The sequence below is a fragment of the Rhinolophus sinicus genome, chromosome 14, assembly GCF_057876585.1.
Source record: "Rhinolophus sinicus isolate RSI-liver-muscle chromosome 14, RSI-T2T, whole genome shotgun sequence".
Taxonomy (NCBI): Eukaryota; Metazoa; Chordata; class Mammalia; order Chiroptera; family Rhinolophidae; genus Rhinolophus; species Rhinolophus sinicus.
Genome location: NC_142514.1, coordinates 101,847,649 through 101,871,167, shown reverse-complemented (window position 1 = coordinate 101,871,167; position 23,519 = coordinate 101,847,649). Strand labels below are relative to the sequence as shown.

Here is a 23,519-nt window from a genome sequence, read left to right as displayed (position 1 = left end):
CACCCTCTAGTTTTATCAGTCAGTTTTTTCGTACCTGCTTCCAAAGGCAGAAACTGGGTCCAAGGAGGTGTTAAGTGATTTGCCCAAGGTTGCTGAGCAGGTAAATAGCTGAGTCAGGCTTTATAACACCAAAGTCCCTCTCCCCTCCTACACTCCCCTCCTCCTTAAAGTGTAAAGGATAATTCAGGACAAGTAAAAGGGAGTATGATTTTTCAAAGACAGTATAAACTGTGTGGGATTCTTTTATAAACATCGGACTGCATCATGGATGGCAGTTTCTTAGTTTAGGTAAATTGCAATGTTTAGGGTTCCTCCAAGCGTTAAGCTTCATCAGCCCTTCCTAAAGGCAAACCCCTAAGAGTCCCTGTTAGTCTCAGTGTCCTGACTCCTGATGGCTCTCTCGGGTCCTCTTCAGCCACCGCCCAGGCACTGACCTCAGGTGTGCAAAGGTAGGGCACCTCCCTTCACATCAGACCCTCCTGGGAAGAGAAGGTATATTGACCCACCAACCTGGGGCAGAAAGAAAGCTGAGCAAAGTAGAATTGTTGGGAACTCAGAAAGGCTGCAAAGGATGGGCTGCTTCCCTGAAACCAAGAGAAAGACCTCGGAGGGACAGCTAACAACAACGTCTCACTCCTGGCCTTTACGCTGTCTTGACATGTGACCTGGGGACAGATAGCATAACGGCTCTGTTCCTCAGTTTCCCCATTTGTGAAACAGGGATAGTTTACCTTCACCCTCTCCTCTGGGTCTCCTCCCTGGAGTTAAGAGCTATGCTGGAACACAAAGCCTGGTTCTTTAATGAAGGCAGCGAGGCAGCAGGCTAACAGCAGGCTGCCTGGTACCTCTTCTCTGCCCCAGGCCCTGCCCTGGAGCCATTATGTGCTGGGATGGGGCCTAAGTTTCTCAGCTCAAACTGCCAGCAGGTCAGTACCTATGCGGCTTAGAACAAGGCAAAATGGTTTCTAATGTAGCAGCCAAGGTTGAGGTTAGTCCTGAAGGAAAATGTGCTGCTGTTGGACACCTAAACACCAGGCAGAGCGAGTGAGACTGTTCCCTGCGGTCCTTCACATGAGAGGTTGGATGTCCACCTGTACACAGCATGGATGGCAGGAGAGAGATCTGTCTAGAGACAGGGAAACCGTTCAGATGATACTTGAAAGCCAGGATGATTTGTCATCTTTGAGAACCTTCCAGGCACGCAGGGCTGCTGCATCACAGCCAGGCTCATCTCAGGAAGTTCACACCCTCCTCTCCAGACAAATGATCACCCAGCTTTCATGTCCCCTGTCCTCACCTTACCTGTCATGGCTGAGGCCCCCAAGAGACAGCGTATTGCTCGAGCCTGGAAAAGGCATCAAACTGAGCTATCCCAGCTGCACGTAGAGAAGACACAGCTTTCTGCCATCGAGTTGGGGGTGAGATGCAGGTTCAGGCCTGAGAGAGCAGAGTAAGGCCCCCTCAGAGCAGTCCTCTGAGCACCGGAGCCAGCCGCTGACCGAGCCCCACTCTGCAAGCTGACTGTGAGCAGCCTTTGTGTCTCCTGGCTCACCCAGAACTTTCCCCACCTCCTCCCCTGGGCTATCCCCTGCTGTGTCACTGGCCTCAGCAACCTAGCTGCCACCTGCCAGAGCCACAAAGGACCTGTTTATCCCATCACCTAGCAACAGCAGCATCCCTGGCTCTAGGTTTTCCCTGGGAGATGCTGGGAAGCCAGGGCTGTAGCCCCCAGAGGAGCCTGAAGCTGCCACAGACACAACCAGGGTCAGAAAGTCCCTTTTATGTGCTCCTGCTTTCCTCCCTTTTCCTGCATCACAATCATCCCAGCTCTGCCCTTACCAACTTCATCCCAGAACAGGAAAATGCAGAGTCAGCATTGCAGAGAGGAAGAGAGAAGTAAGGCCCCAGGGGCAGGCTGCTTGGCAAGAACAGCAAAGAAGCTAGCCAGGCTTCTTTTCCTTAGGCCTTTGTGAGCACTGCCTCTTCTTCACCTCATTATCAGCCTGGTGGAGGACACTCATCTCACTGTGTGGTTTTTAACCCTTTTATCTGCTTCACCAACTCTAAAAGAGAGTTCCCAATTACCCTAAGGGATCTTGAGGTTCAGAGAGGTTGAGGGGCGTGCCCAAGGCCACATAGCAAGTCAGAAGACAAGATGAGAGCTCATTCTCCCCAGGCTGGGTCTTTGTGGCCTCTCTGCAGCATACTTAATCCTCGCCCTCATTTAAAAACAAGAGCTGCCATGTGTCTGGGTTTATCATCTCTGGGCTGGAAGGTTGGAGCTGAGCTAAGCCCAAACATGAGTTTCTCTGGGACCTAAAACACCCAGCGCTGAGAGTAATTAGTTAAAAAAAAAAAAAAAGGAAGGAGAAGCAAGTGAGAAAGATACAAACCTAATAGAAGAGGGGAAAGAAAGGCTGCTAATATCAATAAAGCCCCTACTCAGTCGCAAGCACTGCAGACAGCCCTTTCTAACACACTCTGGGAGGACAGGCTTCTTAGCCCTGTTCATGGATGACGCTGCAGAGCCACACACTAAGCAGAGGTGGGTTTGCCTTCAGATGGAGGAAGGGGTGGGGAGAAGCTGGGGGTAACCTCTGCGTGCTGATGGCACGCTGATTATATGCAGCTAGATTTCATGGCAGGGGAGTAGACAATCAAAAGGCCCAGAACCAGCTAGTGACACTTAACCCACATTGGGTCCTGAAACTGGGGGGAAATGAAGACAGACTGCTGAATGTAAAAGTCCGGCCCCAGGAGCTGGATCTGTTATTTACTGGCTCTGAGGCCACAGTGGCCACTTAATCTACACGAGCCTTGGTTTCCTCTTCTGTAAATGGGGGATAATTTCTCCGAGTTGTTCTGAGGATTAACTGAAACAGCAATTATGAAAGTACTGTAAACCATATAACAATACCCAGCTGCAGTAGTTAATTGTTCTGCCTTCACATTTGGGTCTTGGATTAATGCCTTTCTGCCACCGGTGACCAAGTAAGAAGCAGAGAAAGATGATTCTGTGAGCTAATCAGGCGATCAGCAGGTGTTTTTCCGCCATCTGACTCCTGCCCACTTCCACCTCCCCACCGCACCGCCCACCTCCTCCAGCCCAGGCCCTCCTAGGTTCTGGGGGCCTGGGCATTCTTGACCTTCCATTGTACCCCAGACAGCAGCAGCTTCCTCCCCAGATGAGCCATAGGTCAGACACTTGTTGGTCCCGTGAGTGAGGGCTCTGCTGCAGACTGAATCAACAGAGCAGACAGGCCTAACCCAGGCAGTGGCACCAACACAAAGGAAAATGCTGATGCCTTCGCATGGGCTGGGCTGGGCCTGGGCCATGGCAGGTGTGGCCAGGTATTGAGTCAAGTTGGGGATAAACAGAGACACCTCCAGCAAAGCAGAAGGCGGCACAGTTGGTGTCGTGCAGGGTAGCCTGCGGGATCTCTGGTCCCGCTCCCCACATAAGAATGCAGGACATGGTGATGGCCTCATCCATCCACAGAGCCATAGATAGAGGAGTTATATCACTATATTCTCGCTGGCAGCTGGGTTGGAGAACAGGAAACAAGAGCCACACGATCCGCAACCCTCACTCCGCCGCTTGCTGGCTCAGCCACCATCTTCTTGCTAGCCCCCATTTTCTGCTAGCATAGCCACAGCAGTTATATTAGTTGCCAATGGCTCACTGGTTACAGCTGATGGCCAACTAGCCACAGCTGATGGCCATGCAATCACAGTTGATGGCCATTTACTACCTGAGCCAGCACCTTTCACGTGAGGCCGAGAGCCTGGGAACTGCACTCCTGGCTCTGTCCCCACAGTTGGTCTTTGGTGGACTCAGCCTTCTTCCCTCTGTCAAGTCCAGAGCCAGACATTTCCCCCGTCTGGCCTGTTTTCTCATTGGAAAACAAGGGAGTTGCCTGGGATGGTCTCCAGAGACCCTTTTGGCTTTGCGTCCTGTGATCAGGGCAGGATGCAAAGTGCTGAGGGCTGGCCAAATCCTGGAGTCTTACCTACTCCCATATCTCTCAGCCCCATTTTTCCTTTCCCCGGCTCAGGATTGATTCTGGGCTGAGAGGCTGTCGTGCGGGAGACCCTGCTCGCTGTGCCATTTGTCGTGCAGGGGACCCGGCAGGGTCTCTGGTCTCGCTCCCCACATAACGCAGGATATGGTGAGGCCAAAAAGGAACACCCACGGAGCCATAGGCAGGGGAGTCATACCACTATATTCTCTCTGGCAGCACTATACTCTCACTGGAGGCTGGATCCACACTGTCCGCAAACCGCCATCCGCGCTTGCCAGCCCAGCCGCCATCTTCTTGCTAGCCCCCGTTCTTCTCTTTTCTCCTTCTCTCCTCCGTAGCCGCAGCAGTTATATTAGCGGCTAATTGGCTAACTGGCTACAGCTGACGGCCAACTAGCCACAGCTGATGGCCATGCAATCACAGTTGATGGCCATTTACTACCTGAGCCAGCACCTGTCTATGTGAGGCCAAGAGCCTGGAAACTGCTTTCTGGGGCTCAGTCCCCACAGAGGCAATGCAGAGATTATCCCCATCTCTATCCTGCTCAGGTAGCCATTGACACTGATGTTCCCCAGTTGCCACTCATAGGCATAAAATGCACCCATACTTCCCTGTCCATCATCCCCAATACTCATGACTTTCAACAACTCCCCTTCCCAGAAATTTAGCAACGTATCATCTCTGATCTCTGTATCAAAGAAATTTGCTAGAGAGGCTTCAAGAAAAGTCAAAGAGCAATAGTTTAGTGGTTACCAGAGGGTAAGGGGGGTGGGGGGTGGGAGATGAGGGTAAAGGGGGATCAAATATATGGTGATGGAAGGAGAACTGACTCTGGGTGGTGAACACACAATGGGATTTATAGATGATGTAATACAGAATTGTACACCTGAAATCTATGCAATTTTACTAACAATTGTCACTCCAATAAATTTTAAAAATAAATTAAAAAAAAAAAAAAAGAAAAGTCAAAGAGTGGGACACTAACTGGAAGAAGGGGGCAGCATGAGAGGCAGAGCAGAGCAGAGGGAGGACAGGAGTTTGACTCCTCTGACCCCTCAGCATAGCCAGCAGCTGCCTTTTAATTTTCTCTTTGATCCCCAGGTGCAAGGCACTGAATGAGTCATAATCCTTCATTCATGACATTTTTCACTATTGATCCATGCAAGGCCCCCTCGTAACCCACCAGCTACTGTGTTTCCCCGAAAACGAGACCTCACCAGAAAATAAGCCCGAGCATGATTTTTCTGGATGACATCCCTTGAACATAAGCTGTAATGCGTCTTTTGGAGCAAAAATTAATATAAGACCCTGTCTTATTTTCGGGGAAACACAGTAGTTAGACAATTTTAACCATGTATTACAGTAAGCCTCCACAAACCCACCACCCAAAACAAAAGCTAGGATTTAACAATAACCTACATCTAATCAGGAGATCCCCCTGCTGAGGTAGGTGGGCAAATCTCTTCTATTTAAAAATTCAACAAATATTGATTGTGCATCTTTTATAGGCCAGGGACTATTCTAGAAACCCCCTGCCAAAATCAGTATCATCCCAAATCCTATGTTCATCATTTCCTTGCTTTTTTATAAAAAAGATTCTGTGCTCTACGTAATCTTTTGAGACTCTTTCCTTCAACATTGAATTGTTAATGTCATCTGTATTATTTTGTGGCACCATACCTCATTTATTTTGACTGCAGCATAATATTCCATTGGGTGAATATATCACAGTCAGTATCTTTAACGCTGGCCTGGGACTGAGCCCTGAAACTGAGATATTTTCCTTAATTCTTTCATTCAACAAATATTTATTAAATATCCACTATTTGCCAGGTATTGTAGGTGACAACAGGGAGCGCAGTAATTACCAAGATAGCTAGAGTCCCTATGTTTCTAGCTTGCAGATTTGATTTATTTTTTTCTCTTTCTCTTTTATTTTCAAAAAGGTATGACATTTTTTCTGTATAACCACTATTCAGTGGAGAGCAGTTGAAAACATATTGGCTAAAGGAATACTGAGGTCACTTCAGTTCAACAATGAGGAATTCAAGGCCTCAGGAAATGCAGACTATAAGCCCCTTTTGTTCCCTCTGTATCTCAGCTTCTAGAATATTCAGGTCCACCAAAGGCATACAAGTCAGTATTTGTTGAATTAATAATAGACAAAAGAGACTTGCCCTACATGGTTCAACTAATGCAGGCATGTACGAGTATATACAGGTATGAGGTGTGACCAAATAACACAGTGAATGTTTAAATAAAATAAAAAATTTATTACAGTAAAAGACACATTGCCATTAATCCCCCTCAAAGTACTCCCCCTCACTTCAAACACACTTATCCCATTGTTCTTGCCACTTTCTGAAGCAATTCTGGAAGTCCTCTTGAGTGTCTTTAGTTATGCTGTCATGTCCTGAATTGATTCAAAATGTTTATTTTTCATGGTCATTTTGACTTTGAGGAAGAGCCAGAAGTTGCATGATGCCAGGTCTGATTAATAAGGTGGCTGAGGACACACCGTAACGTTTTCATTTGACAGAAATTGCCATATACCAGAAGTGATGTGTGACACAGACCATTGTCACGATGGAGGATGATTTACCACACACTTTAAAACACACCTTTTCTCAACCATAGCTCACACCCGACTGACTGCACCGAACAAGATGAAACTTGTCACACACTGTTACTAAGGTTCGATGCACCTCTTTCCATATTGAAGATCCTGCCTTTCTGTCAGATGGCACTCGGCAGCAGCCTTCACCGTATTTTGTGATCACAGCGGAAAGGCTCCATGTCACACATCGCTTCTGGTATGGCAGTTTCTGTCAAATAAAAACATTACGGTGTGTCCTTATCCACCTTATTCACCAGACCTGGCACCATGCAACTTCTGGCTCTTCCTCAAAGTCAAAATGACCATGAAAGGTAAACGTTTTGAATTGATTCAGGACATGGAGGCAGCCACGACAGCACAACGAAAGACACTCATGAAAGACAACTTCCAGAACTGCTTCAGAAAGTGGCAAGAACAATGAGATAAGTGTGTTCGAAGTGAGGGGGCGTATTTTGAGAGAGATTAATGGCAATGTGTCTTTTACTGTAATATATTTTTTTAATTTAAACATTCACTGTATGTTTTAATCACACCTCAGTGAAAAAGAATGAATTGACAAGGGACAGACCGCTAAATGAAAATTCTTGATATCCCTCCATCCCGCCTCTCCTGTAGCCTTCCACATCTCAGCACACACCCTCTTACCTGCTCAATAAAAACCCAAGAGCATTCAACCCATTGGTGAGGCCTATTGCCTTTATCTAGCCACACATTGAATCTTTCTACCAACAGCCTCTTTCTCCCTCCTCTTATCCTCACCTACTCCAGCCATGTGGATCTCTATTCTGTTCCCCCAACACCAGGCTTACTGCTGTCTGCCTGCCTGCCTGTCTGGCTACTTCCTGTCATTCAAGTCTGAGCCCAGAGCCCCTCCCTAACCACCTGACTCCTCCCTAGACCTCCCACTCTGAGTATCCAGCCAGTCACTGTCTCCTATCACCCCCTTTACTCTCAGCGTAGCATCCATGACTCTCTGATCTTTTTTGGTTTATCTGTGTACAGCCTGCCCTCCTCCTGCTTCTCCTCTCCGCCCCTCACTCACTGCCTCACCTGAGGTGAAGGCAGGGCCTCACCTGTCTTGTTTGGGCCTTTCTCCCATCCTGCTGCAATCATCTCTTATTTGTCTTTGAATCCACAGCTCCTAGAGCAGTGCCTGGTGCAACACAGACACTCAAGAAATATTTGTTTCATTTAATACTTAATTATCGAAAGCTACTCATACTGGTTATCAGACAATTGATATCAATCCTATTCACCTTTGAATTTGACTTAGAGGACTTCGTAAACTGTTAGGTGCCAATTCTGTGTAGATTACTGTTGGTATTTTTATCACCTGACTCTGTCGCCGTAGCAAGGCAGATTCCCCCAATTCATTCTCATCTTTATCCTGGACATCGTCCCCTACCCAGGCCCTGGTGATTGTGGAGGAGAGATGGGTGGGAATGAATTACATTGCAGAGCTGAGTTCAGTTCCATTTAATAGTCATTTATCAGATCTTTAATAGGTACAAGCCCAATGCAAAACACAGAAGGTATAAGGCAGTAAGAAACAGGGACCCTGGTGGGAGAGTGCTGTAATAAAGTCCTGTACCAAACGCTGGGGGAATACAGGATGGAAGGGTATGGGGAATGGGGCTCTAATGTGTGAGCCACACTGTCCACCAGAAGTCTCATTTCATCCTCACAGGTGCGCTTGGAAGTAGCTGTATTTTCCCCACTTTCAGAGGATAAACCTGAAGCTCAGAGAGCTTAAGTATCTTACCCAAAGGCTCCCCTTTAATATAGGCAGAGCCTATATTACAACTCAGCTCCTGCTGTCTCTACTACTGGCTGCTCTACTACATCCCCCAGCCACCTGTGGCTGATGTCACCAAAGGGCAAAGCCAGGCATGGCCCTCCAGCAGACTGCAGAGTTTGGGAGAAAAGGAAGAACTTCTCCCAGTGCTTGTGTCTGCCATGCTGAGCCACGAGAGCAGGCACTGCCCAGGGACCCCCTATGTCTAATATGGGGCATTCTTCCAGGGGTTAGAAGACACCCTCTCCCTCCCAAATGGGACTGGAAAACTTCCCAGCTGGAAATGTTCAGGGCCCCACTGTTCTTCCACCCACCACTGGAGCCATCAGAACCTCAGCACAGCAGAAGGCAAGTCCCTGGGTGGAGACCTGGAGTTTGGGCAGACCTGCTGCTCCCCAGCCTGGGAATTACAGGTCCTGTGCCAGACTGGGGAAGGCAAGAAGAGAGGTTTCTGGAAGGCATGAGAGCAAGGGAAGGGTTCAGAGAGCATGAACATTGGCAGCACCCTCCCCTTTAACATTTGCCTCGCAGAAAGTGGGTACATATACTCTGTATGCAAGCCTTTGTGTGCGTGGCTGTCGTGTGGGCCCCTACACGGCCATGTGTGCTGAGTGCATACAGGACGTGGTATGACTAAGTGGAAGAACAGAGCCTTGCATGTATTTGTGTATGTGTGTCGATGGTGACCTAAGACTACACTTACAGAAATACCATAGTGCTCTGGTGGTTTGTTTGTCTATTTGTGTTATGAGGTATAACGTATATTCAGTAAAGTACTCAAATCTAAAGTATACCACTCAGTGAATTTTTACACATCTGTACACCCATGTAGCCAACACTTAGATTAAGATCTGGAAGCTTTCCAACATTTCAGAAGGCTCCATTATGCTCCTTCCAACAACCACTTTCACCTCCCCGTGGGAACCACTATTCTGACTTCTATCGCCATAGTTTAACTTTACCTTTTAAACTTCACATAAATTAAATCACCCAGAGAATGCTCTTTTGTGTCTGCTTTTCTTTCCTTCATTATTATGTCTGAGAGTCATCCATGTGTCATTGCATTTAGCATTAGTTTGTTCTTGTTCGTTGCTGAATTATATGCCATTATATGAATATACCACAATTATTTATCTACTCCACCAGTGATTGATGTTTTGGTTTTTCCAATTTTTAACTATTATGAATGAAGCTACTACAAATATTCACATACAGCGTTGTTTGTTTGTTTGTTTGTTTGTTTGTTGCTACTCGTATGCACTCATTTCTCTTGGCTATAATTGCTGGGTCATGGAATCATAGAATAGTCACATGTTTAGCTCTAGTAGATTCAGCTAAATGAGTTCCCAAAGTATTTGTACCAATTTACACACCCACAAACAATGCATGAAAATTCCAGTTGCTCCACATCCTCCTCACACTTAGTACTGTCAGCCTTTTTTAATGTTAGCCATTCTGGTGTCTATGTAGAGATATATCACTGTGGTTTGAATTTGCATTTGCCTGATGAGTAATGATATTGAGCATCTTTTGCCACTTATTGGCCACTGGGTTATCCCCTTTTGTAGAGTATCTGTTCAAGTGTTTACAGAACTATAACATCTGTAAAAGTGGATAAATAATTGACAAAACAGACAGTAGAGCAGAATCATCTCAAGAAACTCAACAACACACACAACAGCCCAGCAACCAGTCATTTCTACAATTGCTAGCTATTTGCTAAAATTAGTAAACTAATTGTACCAGGTCATATAGATGTATAACTAAATTTTATATTTTGAACCAATTATTTGGATATCACAGAGACTCTCCTACTTAGATTCATCAGGGAGAAGGGAATGCAGGTGAGAACTAAGAGCCTCCCCCAGGCTGTTAGCCCCAACCTAAGAGGTTCCCTCCCTCAACTCACTGACTCTTTTTCCTTCAATTACAGGATCCTGACAGTGATCAACCCCTGAACAGCCTTGGTAAGATCGGGTCTGGTTTTCCTTTATTTACCTCAGCCTTTGAGTTTCAATCAGTTACCAAGTAGACACTAAACCCTTCTTGTGTGTCCCTCACTATCACCACCAAGTGCTAAATGCTGTGGGAGACATCCATCCACCCATCCATCCATCATTCAACAAACACTTGTTAAGCAAGTGGAAGATCAGGATTCATTCTAGAAGTAGGAGGCATGGTCTCTGGGGAAATAGGACCAACAAACCTAAAACCCCAAGAACAGTGATTCTTCAATTCATTTGTTCAGTTACTCATTCTCACATTCATTGAACAACACGGTGAGTGCCTGCCACGTGTCAGGCTCTGGGACGGACACTGGGCTACAGCAGTAAATAAGATAGCCAAAGTTCTTGCCCTCATGGAGTTTACATTCTGACCATGCTTTCAAGAAACAAGGTCGGCAAAATGTTTTCACTGGTAGAATAGGAAATGGTAGTTTTGCCTGACTTACAGGAGAAACATAAGTTAATAGATAAAGTGTTCCCAAATTTAATGGTTTTCCCCCCTCCCATTCCATTTTCTTAGTCCATTGATACCTACTCCTGACAGCCTGCTGGATCAGCAGAACGAGTGAGCAAAGAACAAACTAATATGACAGATCGATAAGGAAATGACCAATCCCACTTAATTGGACAGCTTATTTATTTCAGAGTTGCAAGTTCATAATTATCACAAACAATGTAATCTTCAGCAAGTGAAATGATGCCTAGTTTATACTATAGAATTTCATATATTAATAGACCATGATGTCCCCAAAAGCACACCAGACATCCAAGTGCTCCTTCACCTGAGTAAGCCTGAGAACTGCCAACCCAGAAAACAAGTTAAGTTTGCCATAAAACAAGTTAAGAGTGAGGGTGCTTGGGAGGGGGAGATCAATGCTGAGTGATCAGGGAAAGCGTCATGGGTCAGGCAAGCTTTGACAAAAGCCCTACAGGAATAAACTGTCACAAAACAGAAGGAAGAGATGAGTGTCTCAGTGGTAAAGAGAAGAGCAGGAACAAAGATTCAGAAGTAAGAATGAAAACAGGCTATTCAAGGACCAGGAAGTGAACCTGCCTATGTAGAAGTGGGTGTTGGCAAGAACTAGCAGTAGGAAGTCCACTTATCTGGGAGACTGGAGCTAAATTACACTGGCTTTGAAAGCTCTGAGTAGCGTATGGTCCAGATATGGAAGTCATGGAGAGCCCCTGAAGGTTTTTGAGCAGGGAAGTGATGGAATGAAAGCTCAGTCTGGCAGCAGTGGGCAGGACCAGCTGGAGGAAGGAACAGTGGCAAGCAGGGAGGCTACTCATGGCTCAGTGGATTCTTTAACTTAAACCAAGTACGAGACAATAAACCAAGAAAACCTTTCCCTTCATGATGATGTTCTTCCTGAGAATATCAGAGAAGCAGAAAAATTGGGCCTTGGACATGGGAACTCATCAAGGGGCTCCCAATAGGTAATCCATCTCTGAGAAAACAAGCCAACCTCATGTCCCTAGAGGTAGGTGCTCAATAAATAAATCATGCATGAGTGAATAAGCAAAATTTCACCATGTCCATGGCCACAGAAAAGAGGACGGTTCTGGACACTGATTGGTGGAACTTTAAAAACAGTATCTGCTACCATTATTGTGTCAGGTCCTGACAATGACAGGCAATACCAGCCCACACCCCCAGGGCCCGAGCTCTGTGTCTGAGCTTTAAAGTCTCCCTTTTGAGGAAACACAAAGCTTTCCCTATCAACAGATTCAATGCTATCAGCAGTTATCGGGCACCAGGTACTGGAAGGGTGCCATTCTCTGCTTTTGAAGAGCTGAAGAAAGAGATAGAGACAGACATAACTAGCCATCATCACTAAACGCAGAATAAAATAAGACCTATAAGAAAGATGGAAGGGATATGCTTAAGAGAACAAGCAAAGAGCATTTTTTTTTATCCATTCAAGAAATATTTTTTTGAATGCCTACTAGAAACCTTGCACTGTTCTAGACACCAGGGACTCAGCAGTGAATAGAACAGACAAAAATTCCTATCTTCTTGGAGACTTCATGTCAAGCGGGAATGGGAGGGGACAGAAAAGATGCAAAATAGGTGAAATATAGAGTACGTTAGAGATGATAAGTGCTTTGGAAAAAAAAACAGGAAGGAGGATAGGAAATGTTGGAAGATTGCATTTTATTATAAATAGGGAGGTCAAAGAAAGCATCACTAAGAAGATGACATTTGAAGAACATTTTGAAAGAAGTGAGGGAGCAAGCCATGTGAAGGTGAGGGGGAAGAGAGCAGCCTATTGTTTTCTAGAGATTCTCATGATTCCTATGACTCCTCACTTAGTTCACCCCAAAAAAGTCCCCGTGGCACCTCCCCAGCTTATTGCCTGCAAGGAGAAGGGATGCAGAGGACACTGTCTCTGTTACTTCCTCAGAATTTAACTCTTCAAAACCTTGCCCATGTAATATCTCCTTGGGTAACCATGTGAAATGGACAATATAGTTATTAGTGTCTCTACTTTAGGCATCAATGGGCTCCCACCCAGTCTCCAGAGCCCCAGACTCTTTTCTTCCAATCCATCTCCTCCCTAATGAAGGATGCATCTTGCTAAATATTAACGTGATCCTATGTCTCTGCTGCTCAAAGCTTTCCATGGCTCCTCATTGCCTTAAGGATAAAATCCAAACGCCTACCATGGTATTCAAGACTCTCCACCAACGGACTTTGCCTGTCCTGCCTCCACAACATGCTTTCACCCACCTGGCATCCCAGGGACACCAGGAGCTCACAGTCCCCACCCCCAGGTCTTTGTCAGCTGGTCCAGCTCCTCCTTCTCCCATCTCCACCTACAGAGGCCCACTTGAGTGCTTTGATGGTGTCTGGCAGTACTGGCAACTGTGTCCCTGTTTGCCTCTTCCCCAAAATTGTAATCTCCTTAAAGACAAGGACCATTCTAGAGACTTGCTGTTTTTTGAATTGAATTGGAGATGGGAGCCATTGGGGTACATTCATTCACAGGTATTTATTAAGCCTCTATTAAGCACATACTGTAATGGAGGCCCCTGCCCTCCTTGAGCTTATAGTTTAACTTAAAAACCAGGAAAGAGGATAAATAATAGTAAAATGAATGGGTACGTGCCTCTCCCAGAGCAGACACGGGTCAGACTGGACAGGGAGAAACATCCTAAAACAGGCTAAGGCAAGACTAGGGGAAGAGGCCATGGTCTGGAGGCTCATTTGAAGGGCCCTTGTGAAATGGATAAGGCTGAGTAAGTGAAAGGAGGTGGGATAACCATGTGCTGATGAAACTAAGCCTAGTCTGAAGGAATAACCCACCCCCAACACTAACAAAAACTCTCCCCAAAGCATTTCTGTAGTTCAGCGCAATGGTGGAGGATGGGGAAGCCAGAGGGTGGGGAGTCTGTGGGCTTTGGCAGGGGCGGTCACCAAATGGTGACTGCAGGCTCTTCCCTACCCCTTCATAGATGTCACCCCCCTGCGCAAACCCCACACTCCCCTGGAGACCTTCAAAAAGGTGGGGATCCCCATCATCGCAGCACTGCTGAGCCTGGCAACCATTGTCATCGTGGCTGTCCTCAGTAAGTAGCAGCCCCCAACCCCACCCCCTCATTACTGCCCCCACCTCTACCCTCACCCTCCATATTTGCACCCCATCAGAGTCACAATGCTTTGTATCTACATGTATCCATCCCCTGCTTGGAAAGAAGCTTCCCTCTAAGAGTGAAAAAAGGAGATGAACCCAGCCCCCATCTACCCCAGATGGCCTCTATCCCAGATGGTTTCTTCTATAGGTAGAGCACAGTTGCACACATTGCAACCCCTCAGGCAATTAGCACAGGCAGGCACAACCCCAGCCTCCTCTATCCCATGCCTGCAGACTGGGAGCTGAGTGGATCTGAGCAGCTCTACTGGCTAGAAAAGCAGGTAGCATTTCTGCTCATGAGGAGGGGATAAACAGAGGAGGCACTGGGGGAAGACCACCCAGGCAGACAGCACCCTTCCCCATCTTTAGCTCTGTCTTCATCATGGCTGGTGACTGAGGCCCAGTGAGATCTTGGGCAGGCCACTCTGTGACAAAGAAGAGTAAACTGAATGAGCAGGGATTCCCACAGTCCCTCCCTTGCAGTGCCAACATCAAGTCCTTGCCTTCTCCCTAATAGTCACAGCAGGTTACCAACCACAGCTTTCACAGGGAGTAGAGCAAAGGGGCCAGAGTAGGAAACCAGAAATCTGGGATGGGGATCCTGGCACTGCCACTGATTGCTCTGTGACCTTGAGTAAGTTCCTCAACCTCTCTTAACTTCAATCTCCTCATCTATAAAACATCCTGCTTCTCTCAGAAGAACATCAGAGAACCAATGAGATAATGTGTATAAAGGACCTGGATAAAAACCAGGTTGTGCAAAAGTGTGTGGGCCATCATGCAGCGTGCAGAGATGTAACCAATGCCACGCATTTGCTAACCAGCCAGGATGGGCCTTTCAGGAGCCTACACTTGTAACTGTGGTGGTACCTGCACCAGCAACAGCCACCACCTCGTTGGAGGACACTCTGGGATCATCTGATCCAACTCCACATTCCCCACTTGAGTACCAAGCTCAAAGAAGAGGCGTGGCAGCTGCACACAGCTGGATCAGGTCCCCAGGCCCCAGTTGAGCAGGTCCACTTCCACCTGTGGTGATGGAAATGCAGATCCACACCACAATACAAACACCACTAAGATCCCTGAGAGCCCTGAAGGGGTATGAGATGCAGAAAACCCCAAATCATTTCTCCTTGACCTTGACTGGCCCAAAGTGGTGTTGGATTTGCAGCAGCAGCAGCAGATTTGCCATCCTAAGCTTGTTTTGTTCACATTAATATTAAGATCAGTGTGCTTTCTCTGAGCATATGCCCCACCACAGTGAAGAGAGAAGATCCAAATTCATCCAGGGGAAGCCAGGGCAGGCACTAGTGCATAATTTAAAGTTGGGGTCTCCCTGTGTGAATTCCATGCCCTGGGACCCCTCAGGTTCAGCAACTGGAGGAAGTAACTGAGCCTCCAGCCTGGGGTACAGTCCCTCAACCTTTTGGCTTCTGGGGTCTCAACTGGTGACACTGTGTCCTGGCTTTGTCCCAGGAGACTGGAGTAACCCTGCCTTACTTACCCTGGCTCCCAGCCATGAACCAAATTCTGAAGGTCTAGGAAATATCTGACCTGTTCCTCCCTAGCTTTACTCAAACCTGGAGCCCCGGGGCCAGCAGGTGACACCTTGAGCCCCCTCAGGGAAATCATGGAGAGGCAGCGAAGATCTTTGGAGCTAGACAGACCCAGATTGAAATCCTGGCTCTACCACATAAGTGCTATGTGGCCTTGGGAAATAAATGCTAACACTAACCTCAGTCCTGATTTGTAGTGCAAGTTAATAATGGCACCTACCTCCTAAAGTTGTTGTCAGGATTACGTGAGGCAATGCATGGAAAGCATTTAGCACTAATACGTGGGAGCCTCAGCAGACTTATTACCACCACTCTTAGGCCAGCCAGGAGTGATGCTGGGCTGCAGATGGGGACCTTCAGGCCAAGGGAGAGTTCAGTGAGGCAGGAAGAGCTCTTCCTGCCAGGAGAGTTTGGAAAAGCGTTAAAATATCTGTTCCCTGAGAAATTAAAAACACTAGACTCATTCCCATCACCCAATATAGTGAGCAACAGAATTTGAAGGCAACAGGCAGAAGACAAAACAAAACAAAACATCATCCTTTTAATGGGTCTTTCTACCCCAGATAAAAACAACTAATTCTAGAACTGCATTTGATAGTTATGAGACGCTTTCACTAACTCAGCTCACCAAATATTCTCAACATCTCTGTGAGGCGGTATCATCATCTCGCTGTACGGATGAGGAAACTGAGCCCCAGAAAGGGGAAGTGATTGGTCTAAAGTCACACAGTAGGTGGCAAAGCCAGCATTCAGGTCTTCAGACTCCAGGTACAACTGTCTCCTCCAGAGGCACTGTGCCAGAGCCTGGGGGTAAGAGGCTAGTGGGGGCTGTTTCTGAATTTCTCCCACACGTATCATCTCTCTTGACTCCTCAGCCATCTTTAGATGTGGGACAGGTGTTATTGTCTCCATTTTACAGATAAGAAAACTAACGCTCAGGACCAAATACACCAGTCACTAAGTGGCAGAACTGGGCCTGAAACTACCGTCTGCCTGTCTCCAAACCCAGCATTTTCAGAGAAACACAGCCTCTTCTGCCCCCAGGCTGCATGGTTAGCCCTCAGCCCTCTCTACCCCTTCCTTCCCTTGTTTCCAGTCAAGGTGATCCTGGACAAACACTACTTCCTCTGCGGGCAGCCTCTGCACTTCATCTCCAGGAGTCAGGTGTGTGATGGCCAGCAGGACTGTGCCTCGCGGGAGGACGAGCAGCACTGCGTCCAGAACTCCCCTGATGGGCCTCCAGTGGCAGGTGAGTCCCGGGCCTGGGGGGCCAGGGGAGTGGGCACAGCAGGAAGTCAGCTCAGGTTCCCTTGGTCCACTGCATAGCACCTGCCACCTGACTTGTCCGTTTCCCTCCCTATTATAAGGTTTTTGAGAACAGGACCACATCTTGTCTACTAGATCCCAGTACTTAACTTTATTTATTGAGTAGCAAACACTCAATAAATATCTGACGAACAAATGCAAACCAGAGGGGACAGAAAATTATAACTGAGCCTACCCCATTTCTGCTGAGCCTGGGTGAAACTGAGGCAGAGGTTGGATTGCATAACCTTGGGGAGTTCCCTCTTTTCTATGAAATCTGTTATTTCAAGGGGACTAGAAAAGAGACTATATGGCTATTAACCAGCTATTGACCCTTCTATTCATTAGATAAGTGCTATTGTAGCATGCTGTGTAACAAGGCTGAGCTAGGTTCTTCAAAGGAATGTGAAATGTTTTGAACATAAACACCCATGTTCTTTCTTGAACTGAGCTAGCCCCGCTTGATCCACCTAGTACCTGGGCTCTGAGGAGAAAAAAGTAGCCTAGAACATGGGTAATGGGGGCTTTTAAGGGACAGGGCTGAGTGACTTCCTGTGTATTTGCTTTTTTTTTTTTTTAATAAGAAGTCAAATGCTTATGGACACCTGCCACCCTACTGCCAATAGTGCTTCTCAGTCACCTTCGCCTCTCTGTCCTCACATGGAGAAGGAGCAAGGTCCCTCACTGAGAAGTTTCCCCACTCTGGGAAAGCTGCGTGGACCCTAGGTAGGGGGCCATATACTATATCATCAAAACTGATACCTACAGGATCAAAAGGAGGAGTTATTAGTAATTATGCCAGGGCAACAAATCAAAATGGAGATTGACCGCAGAACACTTGGTCACTCTAGCTACCGTCAACACGAGTCAGCCAGACAAAGCCAAACGGAGGAGCTTCCCTTGAGGTTGAAAGGTTGATGTTCTGTGATGCTCCCCAGGGAGGGGAGAGCTGGGCTGGTCTCTGACACATTCTGAGGGAGATGGGCCAGATGGGCCCTTGCAGCTGACCCAGCTTCCTCTCCTCCCAGTCCGCCTCTCCAGAGACCGATCTACCCTTCAGGTGCTGGACCCGGTCACAAGAAACTGGGCCTCCGCCTGTTTTGACAACTTCACAGAAGCTCTGGCCCAGACAGCCTGCGGGCAGATGGGCTTTTACAGGTACCCAGCCCAAGCCATGGGAGGCTGTCACCTCACCCCTGTGACCTCTCTCATCCACTGTCTTCCTTCCACTTTCCCCCTTCTTCCCCCTTTTCTTCTTCCTTTTCTCCTTCCTTCCAAAAAATATAGGTATGGGCATCAAACAAAACTGCTTTGATCCCAGCACTTTCACTTACAAGCAACATGAAATTCAGTCTCCTGAGACTTGGTTTGCTCAAGAGCTAACTGGGGAAAGTAATGCCAGCTTCATGGGATGATTGTGAGGTGCCAGTGAGAAAATGTGCCCTACCCGCCACACACAGAGTCCCAGCTCCTTTGCAGTCCTCTCTTTTCCTTTGCTCCCTACTCCTCACTCCTTGTCTTTTCACAGTGCTGTCCCACCCCACAAGACAAAAATCTTATTTACTTATTCCAAATCCCATTGGTTAAAATTTGGTTTAAGCAAACCTGATTTCACTGGTGCTCGATCAGCAATCCCAGTTCTTTCAGCATGTTCAAAAGCAGTTCCATATCTTCAATGATGAAAAAGCGTATAATTATAACAGGGGTAATTAGTATTACATATTTATCTTCATGTGATCTTGACAAAACCCAAAAACGTAGTTATGATTACATCTATTTTAGGAATAAGTTCAGAGAAGGTAAGCAACTTGCTCGGGTAGTAACTGGGAGGGAGAGGGCTGGAATTTGTGCCTAAATTTCCCTTATTCCTGGGCATCAGGATTTCTAGAAGCGTTTCTGTTTCTAGGTTGGGTCAATCGCTCTTCTCTTGAGGTTTCACCTATAAAGGGAAGGGAGGTGAGACAATTGATCACTCAGAGAGCCTAACTAGAGAGAATGGTAAAGAACCCATGTATTCAGTTGCAGAGTGGGATAGTCTCTCCCAGCAGACCCCAAACTTGAGGAGTCTAAGAAACTGCAGGCAGAAATGGTAAGTGCCAGGCTAACACCATCAGTCAATCACAGATCTCTCTCCCACCATCCCTAAAGCAGTCTCAAGGTCCTTTTTCGATAAATGCTCTAGACAGCCAGTACTGATCCATCAGACCTATTTGCTTTCCTGCTCTCTAGTTGTCAGGCCTCTACTGCTATCTACCCTCCATGAGGTGTAACTCCCAGCACCCTATGGAGAGGATGCCCCATCACCTTCATTTTCCAGGGAAGGCTCACCTTGCCCCTGCTATTCTCCCCTCCTCCAGCAGCCACCCCGGCCCAGCCTTCTCACTACAGCCACCCCTCTTCCCTGCTGCAGTTCAGCCAACTGCAGAGTCAGCTGTACCCAGCACAGCAGGCTGCAGCTTGATTACAAAAATAGGGTGTCTCTAGGGGCTCTTAAGGGAATAGGCTCCTGGAATTTCTGTCCTCCTGATGCTCCTAAGACACCAAATCACTTGGCTCTTGAGCCCTACAAAATCAAATTAGTCAGAAATATTCATCAGGATGTAATCAGTGAACAGAGATTCACTTTCCTGGGACTGTCCATTTCTACCATTGTCCCTCCTTCTGGGTCTCAGATTCCTCTGCTTTCCTTCTTCCACCTGGGTAGGAGATACTTCTTGTCCCAGCACCACAAAACCCTAGACATTTGAAATGTGAGGGATTCTAAAACTCAGCAGGTCCACCCATCATTTTATAGGGGGGAAGCTGAAGCTTAGACAGGCCCAGAGAAGGGGTATGACCTGCTAAGGTTACATATCAAGCTAGTGTCAGGGCCAGGACAAGCGCTGGGTCTTGAGGCCGCTTAACACAAAAGCGAGGCCCTGCTAGATTCCACTGCAGAGCCTGGATCCACCAGCTACTGCCAGGTTCCTGGCTGAGAGTGTGCGAATGTGCTGCTCATCCAGTGCCATGGGTTGACTTGAGCCCTGCCTACAGAGCGTGTACTAGCATGACTGGATGGGAAAGATGCAAGAGAAGGGAAAGAGGCAGACTCATAGTAAAGAAAAAGAAACAATAAAAAAGATGGGATTAATCAGGGAAGTCTTCCTGCTGGAGGGAAGACTTAAACCCAAGATTTAAAAGAAGATAAATACCAATTGAGCAGAAAGAAAGAGGGAGGGTGGTACAAATGAGAGAAATATTTGTCTGGACTCATGGGAAGACTGATATTGTCCTGTCCTATCTCCAAGAGGGCTATAAATGTACCTCCACTACCAAATTCAGACTAGGTGCCTTATTTAGAGAACCAAATATCCACATTCCAGTTCCCTCCAAGGTAGGGGCAGCTAACCTGGATTCCTTTGCCTCCTTGTTCCCCTCTCTGTGAAGCAGTAGAAATTGCTGGGGCATTTGAAATTGGGACAGAGCTGGAAGTTAGGAAAGGGTATCCCTAACATTTCTCCAGAGCTCTGGGTTCTTGACCAGACTTTCTGGCCCAAGAAAGCAAGGCCATGTGAGCACTGTGCCTAGAGCTGAGTCCTGCAATGCCAAAGGAATGTCCCTTATCATATAACAAAGCAGACACCACCCTCACTAAGACCACCCCCACTCCCCTGCCATGCCCCACTGGGCGTTCTCTGCCACCCCATCTCCTGGGAGTGGGGGCTATTCCCACCATCTTGTTCTAAACTCCTGGCCCAACTCAGATCTCTCTCTCCCTCCCAACATGAGCAGCAAACCCACCTTCAAAGCTGTGAAGATTGGCCCAGACCAAGATCTGGATGTTGTTGAAATCACAGCAAATAGCCAGGAGCTTCAGGTGCGAAACCCAAGTGGGTAAGTGAAAGGACACCCCTGGGCCACAGAAGGCTCACACATCAGTGCTGCAAACAGCCCCCCCACCCCCTCCCTTGAACAGACGCAGCGAGGGGAATGTAAGCCAGACAACAGGAAGAACCCTGGCCAGGCAGATTGTTAGATAGCAAGAACTCAAGAATCACATTTCTGAGAGATTTTCTGTGTTGACTCTTTTTTTCTAAAACACAATAGGCAGCTGAACAAAGCGTGCTGTCCACACCTTGGTGGCCTTTTCATCAGTCAAATAGCAAACAACAAAAAAAATTTTTTTCCTATTGCTTTGTTTCTTATTAAGCCCAAAATGCAATATTCCAAAGGTCCCTTTGTCCTTCCTTGTCACTCACCCAGGCCAGAGTAAGACCACTCCACATTCCGAACTCTCCAGAACAGAGACTGCTTGGCCTTTGTCAATGGCCTATTCCTATGCCTCACCACCCTGCATCAGAGCATGAACGAAAATGAAAACTATCCCAGCAGTAGAGTGGCTCAAAGAGGATGCTGGCTTCTTAACGTTCAAGGATATTGCTGAGTGCTGCTTATTTATTAAAGACTAAATCTTGAAAAGGACAAAATAGGAGCAGAATGATCGTTTGCCTGGAAATCCATTGAAATCCCATTCTTCCTCTGTTTAGAAAACCCACGAGCATCAGGCACTGTTCCGGGCTCTGCTCTTTTCAATCTCATGCTGCCAAGAGCCCAGCTTGGCAGGGCCCAGCACACTGTAGATACTTACCAGTGGTGGTGTTGAATCCAATCAAATTAAATCTAATTGAACTGTGTGGCAATGCAGTTTCTATAAAGTCCCCATTATACAGGTGGTGTATTTCCCAGGTGTTGGGAGGGGACTTGAATCAAAGGAGAGGCAGAAACCACAGGACCACTATGTCTCCCCTCCAGACCCTGTCTCTCAGGCACCCTGGTTTCCTTGCACTGCCTTGGTGAGTATGCCCCATCTCTGCGGGTTTGGGTCCTGGGCCAGCAATGATCACGGAGGAAGACCTTCGCTCTCATTCCTAAATCCCTCAGACTCTGAGTTTCACTTCGTTTTGTCCCAACCTTACTTCTTTGGGCCTTGGGTTTGTAAGTTAATGCTCCTTTAAATGGTTGACGTTAAGAGCTCCCTCCTACCACCCACACACCACAACACAACCTGAGCAGAGACCTGGGAGAGAGGGTAGGAAAGCTGGAAAGGGCAAGATTGGGCCTCCACCTCTCCCCATTGGTCAGGGCCCACATCGATTTTTTTGTCACAATCACCACAATTATCCACATTCATTGAACAGTTAGAATGTGTCTAGTGCTGTGAGGTGCGAGTTGGAAGTAGAAAATACCAGACAAGTAAAAGAATTGGCCGCTATCCTCAAGAGCTTATAATTGAGCTAAGAGAAAAGTGCATGTGGAATGTACCAAACTGAGTAGTAGTCACAGCTGACATGCAGAGAGAGCTGCACAGGAAGTCAGGAGACTTGGACAGTAGTCCCAATGGTTTCCAGTGTGACCTAGAGTAATTCACTGGACCTCTCTAAGGTTCATCTTCCCAAGAAGCCCTTTAGTCCAACTGCCCAAGAGGATCCCAGGAGACCCCCTGGCTCTAATAGAGGAGATAAGAAGAGAAAACAAGGACTGGGGCCCAGCTCATCCTATCAGCCTCAAGGGAGAAAAACTGAAGAGCCCAGAAGGACGGCCAGAAGCTGGACAGCCTAAGAGGAAGGTCATCATCACTGCCTTTGCAGTTTAGCAGTGTATATGCTTCCATGTTGGATGTTAAGACTTTTAGTCATTATCATCTGACTCCCACAATACCTACTGTGTGGGGGCTGACACGTGGTGACTAGTGAGTGAATGAATGAATGAATGGTCACATCACCTGATGAGCTGTGCAGAATAGCACTGAAGTCACAAAGAGGTTTAAGTCATAGACCCTCCCTTGAGGAGCCTTAGGTCTCACTGAGAAGACAAGACTGAAGCATGACAACAATGAAAGGCTGGCCAACACCCAGGGCAGGCTATGGACATCCCAGAGAGGGAAATCCCTAGGGATTGGGTGGCCAGGAGGCGGTGTCCAGGCTAAACACTGAAGAATAAATTATAGGCTCCAGGAGGGGAAAGACTATGTCTTATCCACCACTTTCTTCCTAGCATCCCTAAGACATATTAGGCACTCAGTGCAAATTTGCTTAATGAATCAATTATTTAGATATATAGGAGATGAGATAGTATCTCACAGACAGGGGCTTCCTTGAGCAAAACCAGAATGACTTTTTAGAGAGCTACAAGCAGATCAATTTGGTTAGGTGCAAACTTTATGTAAGGGCAGCAGGAGGCTGTCAGGAAGAGTGTAAACTCTACCCTACACACAAAGAGGGATGCTAAGGGGCTTTTGAGTGAGGTGGCATTTAGAAAGCACTGTTTGGAATTAGATGGTGTTTGCAAAGCCCCTGGCTAGCATAGGCCCAGAAAGTGTGGTAGCCTTTCTCCTTTAGAAGCCATTGTGGCAGTGACTGCCAGAGGATTGGAAACGCTGATAACAGAGCAGGAAGGTAGAACTGGAGGTTTTCACAAAAGTTCAAGGGTCAGATATGAAAGCCGGGACAGTGGGATTTCAAAGAGAGAATAGGATGTCAAATTGACAGACTCACTCAGCAGAGAGGGAAGGGACTTGGAAAAAGGTGAGTTTAGGATGGGAAGA

General features: G+C 47.1%; 1 protein-coding gene across 1 annotated transcript in view; it reads left to right on the top strand.

The window, feature by feature from the left end:
* Positions 1–23,519, top strand: part of TMPRSS4 (transmembrane serine protease 4) — a 43,505-nt gene that overhangs the window by 7,118 nt on the left and 12,868 nt on the right. The window contains exons 2-7 of the mRNA XM_019716184.3: positions 10,368–10,401; positions 13,897–14,010; positions 16,728–16,880; positions 17,965–18,094; positions 20,708–20,809; positions 21,728–21,768. Of these exons, the coding sequence (XP_019571743.3) occupies positions 10,368–10,401; positions 13,897–14,010; positions 16,728–16,880; positions 17,965–18,094; positions 20,708–20,809; positions 21,728–21,768 (574 nt within the window). The remainder of the gene's footprint in view (positions 1–10,367; positions 10,402–13,896; positions 14,011–16,727; positions 16,881–17,964; positions 18,095–20,707; positions 20,810–21,727; positions 21,769–23,519) is intronic.